The sequence below is a fragment of the Ovis aries genome, chromosome 4 (assembly GCF_016772045.2).
Source record: "Ovis aries strain OAR_USU_Benz2616 breed Rambouillet chromosome 4, ARS-UI_Ramb_v3.0, whole genome shotgun sequence".
Taxonomy (NCBI): Eukaryota; Metazoa; Chordata; class Mammalia; order Artiodactyla; family Bovidae; genus Ovis; species Ovis aries.
In genome coordinates this window covers 107,233,033-107,244,785 of record NC_056057.1, presented here as the reverse complement: position 1 = coordinate 107,244,785, position 11,753 = coordinate 107,233,033, and the positions used below count along the sequence as shown (strand labels likewise).

Genomic DNA, 11,753 nt, shown 5'->3' with positions numbered 1-11,753 from the left:
CAGATTAAATTTAGTAGTAGCCAGTCTAAGTTGGCATCATTGACTCAATGGACATGAGTTTGGGCAAACTCTGGGAGATGGTAAAGGACAGGGAAGCCTGGCGTGCTGAAGTCCATGTGGTCACAACAGCAACTATATAAGTAACTTCTTTTCTCAAGGCTGGTGTTAGATGGATCTTTCTTCCTTCTCTTTTCTCTCTTTTTATGGGGGCTGTGAAAGGCAGAGAAGAGATCTGTCTTCTTCAATAACCTCTTACTTTTACCAGCCAGTTCAGTTTCTTTGCTGCTTGTGGGGTGTGGCTTTCCTGGTTTGTGGTCTCCAGATGGGGCTCCACATGGGAGGATTCTGTCGCTGGGTACTGCATTGTAGCCAGGCTGTGTTCTCTGCTCTGGATCGCAGTCACGGGGAGCTCTGCCTATAACTGGGGTGTCGTACCATCTTCTTAGCTCCTCCAGCCACTCACATATCGCCCCCTTTCCAGGACTCAATGTCCTTCCTGCATTGAGGTGACTTTCCTGGGATTGCTGAGAATATTTCCTTGCATTGAACACCTTTGAGATTTTCTTGAGCTTTGCTGGAACCAAAGTATTCTTGGGCAGGAAGAGAAGGAAAGACACTGCCCCATCCTCCTAATTGCTTCAGCCACAGCCAGAGCTTTGCTGAATCACTGTCATCTCCAGGCAAGAAATGGGTCCTCATCTCAAACTTCAGAGATGGCTTTCTTGCCCGCAGTCCCCTTCATGGTGGAGTGAGTTCAGGGCCAACAGTCCCTATTCCATATGAATAAGGGAGATGCAGCTGCTGTCATGACATTAACTCTGCTCTAAAGAGGAGTCTTCTTTCTTTTTCTATTTCTGTGCCATTCCTTAAAAAAATATTATTTTTTTTGGCTGCACTGGGTCTTTGTTGCAATGCTCAGGCTTCTCGCTGTGGTGGCTTTGCTTGTCATGGAGCACGGGCTCTAGGGGCACACAGGCTTCAGTAGCTGTGGTCCACAGGCTTAATTGCCCCACGCCACGTGGGATCTTCCCAGACAAGGTATCGAACCGGTGGCCCCTGCATTGCAAGGTGAATTCTCAACCACTGGGCCACCAGCCCTGTGCCATTCCTTTTGGAAAAGATGGTGGGGAGCAAAACTGGCTCTCCTTCAGTCCTAGGCAGTCCTCCATATCCTAGATATGGGTACAAGTGTTCTCGAAGGGGGGAAAAAGTAGTTTTAGTTCTCATGAACCTGCCTCAAGTAAATAATTTTGTATTATAAGGAAACCTTATCATTCCAAATTGCATCTTTCCAAATTTTCCAGTTTGTCTACATTCACAAAGATAAACTCACTATGTATTTATACTTTTATCCATTGGATTTTCCAAATTCCATGGTACTTTCAAAACCATTCAGTTCAGTTCAGTCGCTCAGTCATGTCCGACTCTTTGCGACTCCATGAATCGCAGCACTCCAGGCCTCCCTGTCCATCACCAGCTCCCAGAGTTCACTCAGACTCACATCCATCGAGTCAGTCGTCCATCGATGCCATCCAGCCATCTCATCCTCTGTCGTCCCCTTCTCTTCCTGCCCCCGATCCCTCCCAGCATCACAGTCTTTTCCAGTGAGTCAAATCTTCACATGAGGTGGCCAAAGTACTGGAGTTTCAGCTTTAGCATCATTCCTTCCAAAGAAATCCCAGGGCTGATGTCCTTTAGAATGGACTGGTTGGATCTCCTTGCAGCCCAAGGGACTCTCAAGAGTCTTCTCCAACACCGCAGTTCAAAAGCATCAATTCTTCGGCGCTCAGCCTTCTTCACAGTCCAACTCTCACATCCATACATGACCACAGGAAAAACCATAGCCTCGACTAGGCAGACCTTTGTTGGCAAAGTAATGTCTCTGCTTTTGAATATGCTATCTATGTTGGTCATAACTTTCCTTTCAAGGAGTAAGCGTCTTTTAATTTCATGGCTGCAGTCACCATCTGCGGTGATTTGGGAGCCCCCCAAAAATAAAGTCTGACACTGTTTCCACTGTTTCCCCATCTATTTCCCATGAAGTGATGGGACCAGATGCCATGATCTTTGTTTTCTGAATGTGGAGCTTTAAGCCAACTTTTTCACTCTCCTCTTTCACTTTCATCAAGAGGCTTTTAGTTCCTCTTCACTTTCTGCCATAAGGGTGGTGTCATCTGCATATCTGAGGTTATTGATACTTCTCCCAGCAATCTTGATTCCAGCTGTGATTCCTCCAGCCCAGTGTTTCTCTTGATGTACTCTGCATAGAAGTTAAATAAGCAGGGTGACAATATACAACCTTGATGCACTCCTTTTCCTATTTGGAACCAGTCTGTTGTTCCATGTCCAGTTCTAACTGTTGCTTCCTGACCTGCATATAAGTTTCACCATAGAGGTGGACAGTTACAGTACTCAGAGATTTATAGTTTATCCCAAGCACTTCCTATATTAAATTAACCCAATATTTAGGAGGCAGCTGCTTCTATATTCCTCCCAAGCCATGAGCTAATTCACTCTCAGATACATGCTTCTTCCCCCATCCCTGTCCTATTGACTGTGAAGCTGCTCTGATTTCTTCTTTCTCATCATCAAAGAGGACACTGAAGTGATGCTGTTGACCTGAGTCCCCCATATCCTTGTACTAGGAACCAGTTCCTATACCTCCTCGCCCTTCCTTCTCAGAACTTCCTTCTGATTGCTCCTTCCCAAGGCCAACACACTCAAGAGTTTTGGGAACTCCAGTTCCCCAGTATGGGCCAGGCTCCCTTGTCCTTAACAGAGGCAGTGAGAAGAAAAGAGAACCCTTGAGATGTCCAGGATCTCCGAATTGGCCCCTCCATCTTCTGCACTTTAATGTAACACCTGTTACTCAGCACTGTCCATTTCTTTCTGTCTTCCCCTGAGCCTCTTCAGTAATTGCTCTCAGCCTCCTCTCTGGGGCTCTGCTTAGTAAACCCTGCAGCATCTCTCATCTTCCTCCTGGCTGACAATCTCTTGACAATAATAATCATGCTTGCCTCTACCCAATTGAGGAAATATCTCTTTAAAATCCCTGCAAGTAGAACACATTTGTCCCTTTAAATACACAGCATTTTTTTTTTAACCTCTGGATGATCTTGAGTATAGAAACAGACTACAGAATTTTCACCACCCTTCAAATCCTATTTTACTTCTGGTGACTGCAGCCATGAAATTAAAAGATGCTTACTCCTTGGAAGGAAAGCTATGACCAACCTAGATAGCATATTCAAAAGCAGAGACATTACTTTGCTGACAAAGGTCCATCTAGTCAAGGCTATGGGTTTTCCAGTGGTCATGTATGGATGTGAGTGTTGGACTGTGAAGAAAGCTGAGTGCTAAAGAACTGATGATTTTGAACTGCAGTGTTGGAGAAGACTCTTGAGAGTCCCTTGGACTGCAAGGAGGTCCAACCAGTCCATTCTAAAGGAGATCAGTCCTGGGTGTTCTTTAGAAGGACTGATGCTAAAGCTGAAACTCCAGTACTTTGGCCACCTGATGCGAAGAGTTGACTCATTGGAAAAGACCCTGATTCTGGGAGGGATTGGGGGCAGGAGGAGAAGGGGACGCCAGAGGATGAGATGGCTGGATGGCATCACTGACTCAATGGACATGAGTTTGAGTAAACTCTGGGAGTTGGTGATGGATAGGGAGGCCTGGCATGCTGCTATTCATGGGGTCAGAAAGAGTCGGACACGACTGAGTGACTGAACTGAACTGAAGCTATTTTCGATTCTGAGGAAATCACTCTATCTTGTATATATTCCTATGCTATATGATTAACCTTCAAAAATCTAGTGAGAGATATTTGTATAGAGTTTTCTTTTTAAAATAAATTTTTATTGGCGTATAGTTGCTTTAAAATGCTGTGCTACTTTCTGCTGTGCAGCAAAGTGTGTCAGCCATATATATACACACGTCCCCTTCCTTTTGGACTTCCTCCACATTCAGGTCACCACAGTGCATTAAGTAGAGTTCTCTGTGCTATAGAGTATGTTTTCATTAGTTCTTTATTTTATACATGATCTTACTTGAGTTTTCTTTTAATTGGTGTTACAGTATTCAATTTTCAGTTCAGTTCAGTTCATTCACTCAGTTGTGTCTGACCCTTTGCAACACCATGGACTACAGCACACCAGGCTTCTGTCCATCACCAATTCCCAGAGTTTACTCAAACTCATGTCCATTGAGTCGGTGATGCCATCCAACCATCTCATCCTCTGTCATCCCCTCCTCCTCCCAACTTCAATCTTTCCCAGTATCATGGTCTTTTCAAATGAGTAAGTTCTTTGCATCAGGTGGTCAAAGTATTGGAATTTCAGTTTCAGCATCAGTCCTTCCAATGAATATTCAGGATTGATTTCCTTTAGGATGGACTGGACATGGAACAGTTAGAACTGGACATGGAACAACAGACTGGTTCCAAATAGGAAAAGGAGTACGTCAAGGCTGTATATTGTCACCCTGCTTATTTAACTTCTATGCAGAGTACATCATGAGAAACGCTGGACTGGAAGAAACACAAGCTGGAATCAAGATTGCCAGGAGAAATATCAATAACCTCAGACATGCAGATGACAGCACCCTTATGGCAGAAAGTGAAGAGAAACTAAAAAGCCTCTTGATGAAAGTGAAAGAGGAGAGCGAAAAAGTTGGCTTAAAGCTCAACATTCAGAAAAGGAAGATCATGACATCTGGTCCCATCACTTCATGGGAAATAGATGGAGAAACAGTGGAAACAGTGTCAGACTTTATTTACCTGGGGGGGGGGGAGGGGGCTCCAAAATCACTGCAGATGGTGACTGCAGCCATAAAAGTAAAAGACGCTTACTCCTTGGAAGAAAAGTTATGACCAACCTAGATTAGTATATTCAAAAGCAGAGACATTACTTTGCCAACAAAGGTCCGTCTAGTCAAGGCTATGGTTTTTCCTGTGGTCATGTATGGATGTGAGAGTTGGACGGTGAAGAAGGCTGAGTGCCGAAGAATTGATGCTTTTGAAGTGTGGTGTTGGAGAAGACTCTTGAGAGTCCCTTGGACTGCAAGGAGATCCAACCAGTCCATTCTGAAGGAGATTGGTCCTGGGATTTCTTTGGAAGGAATGATGCTAAAGCTGAAAGTCCTGTACTTTGGCCACCTCATAAGGGTTGGCTCATTGGAAAAGACTGTGATGATGGGAGGGACTGGGGGCAGGAGGAGAAGCGGACGACTGAGGATGAGATGACTGGATGGCATCATTGACTCGATGGACGTGAGTCTGAGTGAACTCTGGGAGTTGGTGATGGACAGGGAGGCCTGGCGTGCTGCGATTCATGGGATCTCAAAGAGTCGGACACGACTGAGTGACTGAACTGAACTGAACTGAACTGAAGGTGGACTGGTTGGATCTCCTTGCAGTCCAAGGGACTCTCAAGAGTCTTCTGCAACACCACAGTTCAAAAGCATCAATTCTTCGGCTCTCAGCCTTCTTTATAGTCCAACTCTCACATCCATACATGACTACTGGAAAAACCATAACCTTGGCTAGATGGAAGTTTCTATTAAAGAACATATTAGTGCCCTCTAGTGGAATAACTGGAGAAGGAAATGGCAACCCACTCCAGTATTCTTGCCTGGAGAATCCTGTGGACAGAGGAGCCTGGTGGGCTGCTGTCTATGGGGTTGCACAGAGTTGGACTCGACTGAAGTGACTTAGCATGCATGCATGCACTGGAGAAGGAAATGGCAACCCACTCCAGTATTCTTGCCTGGAGAATCCCAGGGACAGGGGATTCCCTGGTGGGCTGCTGTCTATGGGGTCGCCCAGGGTCGGACACGACTGAAGCGACTTAGCAGCAGCAGCAGCAGTGGAATAACACTGCAGGAGGCAAAGTAATGGCACCTTAAAGATGCTCAAGTCCGAATCCCCATAATCGGTGAATTTTTATATTCAAAAGGGATGTATGGTTGTGGAAGCAATTAAGGTTGCTAATCAGCTGGTCCTGAGCTATGGACAGTCGGAGAAGGCAATGGCACCCCACTCCAGTACTCTTGCCTGGATAATCCCATGGACGGAGGGCCTGGTGGGCTGTAGTCCATGGGGTCGTTAAGAGTCAGACACGACTGGGCGAGTTCACTTTCACTTTTCACTTCCATGCATTGGAGAAGGAAGTGGCAACCCACTGCAGTGTTTTTGCCTGGAGAATCCCAGGGACGGGGGAGCCTGGTGAGCTGCCGTCTATGGGGTCGCACAGAGTCAGACATGACTTAAGCGACTTAGCAGCAGCAGAGCTATGGACAGTACCCTGGATTACCCAAGTGGGAGCAACTGAATCACATGCGTCCTTAGGAGCAGATCACCTTTCCCAGCTGTATTTAGAGGGAGACGTGCATCTTGAAAAAGAGTCAGACAGATTGAATGCTGCTGCCTTTGAAGAGGGAGGAAGGGAGCCATAGGAAAGGAGAGTCTTCAGAAAGGAACGGAGTTTAGCCAATAGACTGATTCTGAGTGAGACCCGAGTTGGACTTCTGACCTCCAGAACTGTAAGATAATAAATTCTGTGTTGTTTTAACCCACTGAGTGTGTGGTAACTTGCTATAGAAGCAACAGAAAACAAATACAATCACCAACACTAAAAATGCGTGGCATGATGTGGTAAAGCAATTAGGATGGGAAAAGCAAGCAAAGTGCAAACAAAACAAAAAGACAGCTTAGGGACTGGTGTAAAATATTTGCAAACAATACCATTGAAAGGGGTTAATTTCCAAAGTATACAAATAGCATATACAACTCAGTATCAAAAAAAACCAAGCAACTTAATCAAAAAATGGGTAGAAGACCTAAATAGACATTTAGAATGCCAACAAGCACATGAAAAGATGTTCAACATTGCTAATTATTAGAGAAATGCAAATTGAAACTACAATGAAGTATCACCTCATCAATCAGAATGACCATTATCAAAATCTCTATAAACAATAAATGCTGGAGAGGGTATGGAGCAAAGGGAATCCTTATACACTGTTGGTGGGAATATAAATTGGTTCAACCACTATGGAGAATGTTGTGGAGGTTCCTTAAAAACTGAAAACAGAGCTACTGTTGGTTCAGTTCGGTCATGTCCAACTCTTTGCAACCCCATGGACCAGGCTTCCCTGTCCGTCACCAACTCCCAGAGCTTGCTCAAAGTCATGTCCATTGAGTCAGTGATGCCATCCAACCATCTCATCCTCTGTCATCCCCTTCTCCTCCTGCCTTCAATCTTTCCCAGCATCAAGGTCTTTTCCAGTGAGTCAGTTCTTTGCATCAGGTGGCCAAAGTATTGGAGTTTCAGCTTCAACATCAGTCCTTCCAATGAACACCCAGGACTGATCTCCTTTAGAATGGACTGGTTGGATCTCCTTGCAGCCCAAGGGACTCTCAAGAGTCTTCTCCAACACAACCAACACCCTTGGACTACAAGGAGATCCTCCCAGTCCATCCTAAAGGAAATCAGTCCTGAATATTCACTGGAAGGACTGATGCTGAAGCTGAACCCCCAGTACTTTGGCCACCTGATTCGAAGAACTGACTCATTTGAAAAGACCCTGATGCTGGGAAAGATTGAAGGCAGGAGGAGAAGGGGATGACAGAGGATGAGATGGTAGGATGACATCACTGACACAATGGACGTGAGTTTGAGCAAGTTGCAGGAGTTGGTGATGGACAGGGAAGCCTGACATGCTGCAGTCCATGGGGTCGCAAAGAGTAGGACATGACTGAGTGACTGAACTGAACTGATTCACTTATTGAGTCCAGAAATCACTGATGGCTCTGACATTTCTTGTTCATTGATGTGGCAGGAGATATTTTTCATTTCACAAAGGGAAGGTTGATCCTTTCTTTTATTTTTCCCTTTCCCTCTCTCTCTCCCAGTTTCCATCTCCCTCTCTCTCTTTCCCCCTGTGTATATGAGTGTGTTTGTGTGGTCAGTTTACAGTGGCATGAAGCAGAAAAGTGAATGGACTTCTGATATGGTCAATAACAAGGGCAAATTCCAGTCTTCTGCTGTTTGGAGGGTGACTTCATGTGTCACACCTCCTTGCTTTCCTTGACAGCAGCACCCTGGTGGCTCTGTACTACCCAGCAGAGACTGTCAGAGCAGAGGAAGGAATTCTTCCCAGGGGAACAGTGCCTCCCTGGGGCTAGCAACGACTGTGGGGTTCCCTGCTGGAACTTTCTAATCCTAAACCTGCGGAGATGAGGCATTAGCAGAAATGGAGTTTGTCAAGAGCAGAAATTGGTAGCATCCTCCTTTAAAAGTGCATCATCTGGTTCAGGCTCCCATCCTTAGCCCTTTGCCTCTTAGACTGCTCGCAGAGCAGCTTTCTTCATCAGCCCTCTTCTTGCAGCAGCTTGGCAGTAGGGCTCTGTATTAGCTTTCTATTCCTGCTGTAACAAATGTTTACCAAATCCAAGCCCACTCTGCTCACCACAGGATCAGCCAATAAATCGTGAGACGAGGTGTTGAGGTAAGGAATAGAGACTTTATTTGGAAAGCCAGCAGACCAAGAAGATGGCGGACTAACATCTCCCCAAAATCATATTATCAGGGTTTGGATGCCAGTTTCTTTTACAGAACAGAGAAGGGGAGAAGGTGAGGAAGTCAAGTAAAAAGGCCATTCGTTTTGCCTGGCTTGGCCAGCACTGGGGGGTGGGGGGCGGAATGACTTAATTTCTGCTTTCCTGTAGCCATTCACAGGTGCTGCATGCTAAGTCACTTCAGCAGTGTTGACTCTTTGCAACCCTATGGTCTGTAGCCCTCCAGGCTCCTCTGTCCATGAGCTTCTCCAGGCAAGAATACTGGAGTGGGTTGCCATTTCCTACTGTAGGGGATCTTCCCAAACTGGGATTGAACCCGCGTCTCTTTATGTCTCCTGCATCGGCAGATGGGTTCTTTACCACTAGCGCCACTGGGAAGCCCTGTGGGCAGAATCAGATTGTCTCTTTGTTCAGTGAGCTGAATGAAGCCACTTGTTTAACATTCAGGCAGAAGGGCAGGGTTCCCAGAGTCAGGCCATTATGTATGATTATAATAAGAGCAACAGAAAGAAAAGGTTTAAGTCAAAGAAGGAGACCCAACCTGGAGTCAGGTTTTGCTCTTCACTGTTACAAAATTATCCAAACTCAGTGGCTTAAAAGAACATAAATTAACTAGCTTACCATAGGTTAGAAGTTTGACATGGTTCTCCTTAGGTTGAAATCAAAGTAGGCAGGGATTTGTGCCTTTCCTGGGGCTCTAGTGGGGAATCTGTTTCTTTGTCTTTTTCAGTTCCTAGAGACCACCCACGTCCTTTGGATCCCTTCCTCCATCTTCAAAGCCAGTAACAGCAGACGGAACCCTCCTCAAAGTACACAGACGCCAGGGGCTCTTAAGGGCCTGTGTGTCTAATTGGGTCCACAGGGTGATTCAGGCGGCTCCCTGTCTCGAGGTCAACTGATTAGCAAATTTAGCTGCATCTACAAATCTAATTCTCTTTTTTCATGTAAGGGATCCAACCAGTCCATCCTAAAGGAAGTCAGTCCTGGGTGTTCATCGGAAGGACTGATGTTGAAGCTGAAACTCCAATACTTTGGCCACCTGATGCGAAGAGCTTATTCATTTGCAAAGACCCTGATGCTGGGAAAGATTGAAGGCAGGAGGGGAAGGGGACGACAGAGGATGAGAGGATGATGGCATCACTAACTCAGTTGACATGGGTTTGGGTAAACTCCGGGAGTTGGTGACGGACAGGGAGGCCTGGTGTGCTGCGGTTCATAGGGTCACAGAGTCGGGCACGACTGAGCGACTGAACTGAACTGAACTGAACATATTCACAGGTTCCAAGGACTGGGGCACGGACAGTTGCTTATCGCAAAACACGCTTCTCTGGGGTAACTACACGGTAACTTAAAGTTCTGCTCCTTAATAATCCCTGGAGACAAACACATTTCATTTTCTTTTTCACTTCCTACTCCTTCCCCTCGCACACAAAGTAAGCGTCTCCTCTCTCTGGGTGGTCCTAAATCCACACATTATCTGAAACTTTTCACTGTTTTCTGGATCCTCTTACTGAGGCCATTCCATGTCTGGGTATGCATGTGTGCTCAGTTGCATCAGCCGTGTCTGACTCGTTGGCACCCCATGGGGTGTAGCCCACCAGGCTCCTCTGCCCATGGGATTGCCCAAGCAAGAATACTGGAGTGGGTTGCTATGCCCTCCTCCAGGGGATCTTCCTGACCCAGGGATCCAACTCACATCTGCTTGCGTCTCCTGCATTGCAGCCGGTTACTTTACCTACTGAGCCACCTGGGAAGCCCTTCCATGTCTGAGGTCATCTCAGTCCTCTACCTATTTTCCTATACAACATGAGAGACTCATGTTGAGAGACTCACTGAAGAATCTTTGAAGATCTTTGCAGGTCTGAGGGCTCTTTTTCCTTAATTGAACAGAATTCAATTTCATCAGAATTTTCTTACATCTGAATCTGAAAATTGAAGTCTGTTTTAGAAAACATTCACATTGGGTTAAAAGCCTGTAGTCAAGTGGAATATCAAGCAGAAGCAAAGGTTTTGATTACAATAGGGATGGAGTTAGAGGGACAAGAATGGGAAGAAGAGAGTAAAGAACAGTAAGATCAGGGCAGGGCTTAGGTGCAGGCTTTTAAAAAACTTCTAGTTGGGGTCAGGAATCTTGAGGACCTCAGTCTGCCCCTCTTTTTGTGCAGAGAGGAAGCAGCCGTGCCATGCTGTGGATTCAGCGCTGGCGCAGAAGTACACAGATGTCTGGTTGGGGCTGGCGGACTTCAGGGTCAGGGGGAAATGTTCCAACTCATCTCGAGAGACGTGATACCCCTCAGGGACATCTCCTTTCTTAAAGGTGTCGGGGCCAGTTGAATAATAGATCAGCTGAAGTCCAAATCCCGGATCTTGGCGATACCAGTACATTGCATAATGATTCATTTTCTGAGAACACTGTAGAGTGAATTCCTTTTCAGCCTCCAAGATCCTGTGCCTTGGGAACTGTATGACTGTAGCATCCTCCAGGCCTGTGGGAGATAAAGCAGGGATGACATAAGGACAGGCTGGGGAGGGGAGCCCAATGCTATGGTCCTGAGAAGACACTTTGTTGCCGGAGCCTGAGAAGCCAGTGACCGCGGTTCCTCACCTGTGATCAGGACTCACCTATTCTGAGAAACAAAAGAACAACCCAGCAGAGGAGCCTGTTGCGCATGGTAGCATCAGATGAGGAATGCTGTTTGCCCCGGGATGAATCTAGTCTCTGAAACCAACATGTTTCATCTGCTTCCTGGCCAGAAACCACACCCTCTTCCCCCACTGCTTCAGAAAGGAGTGAAAAACCTCTTAGACTTGATAGAATGTGATGATCTCATTCATCTGTCACTGACAACGGCATTTTTGGCCACTGCCTGAGTAGCAACAGATCTATTCAAGGTTCCAGGTCTGGTCCCATGCAGATAAAAATCAACACCCCTTGGATTTGTTGCATCCAAGTAAGAAGAAGCATTGACCTGTGAAATGGCTTCCCAGTGGTCAGGGTAGTCGCTGAAGATTTTCAAGGCTGAATAAAGAGAAGAGGTTGGAGGGTTTTCTTTGTAGGCACGATTTCCATTCCTTATGCCTCATGCAGATTTTGTTAAAATTCCATTAAATTAGAGGTAGAGGTAAGCTTCCTAGATGGCTCAGTGGTAAAGAATCCTCCTGTCAATGCAAGAGA

At 46.0% G+C, this 11,753-nt stretch overlaps 1 gene segment (V, D, J or C); it reads right to left on the bottom strand.

Moving 5' to 3' along the window:
- Positions 1 to 8,503: 8,503 nt before the first annotated feature.
- On the bottom strand, positions 8,504 to 11,281 carry LOC121819454 (T cell receptor beta variable 6-6-like). The segment is given in 2 exon segments: positions 8,504 to 11,064; positions 11,201 to 11,281. Coding segments are annotated over 2 exon segments (423 nt in total).
- Positions 11,282 to 11,753: the final 472 nt, after the last annotated feature.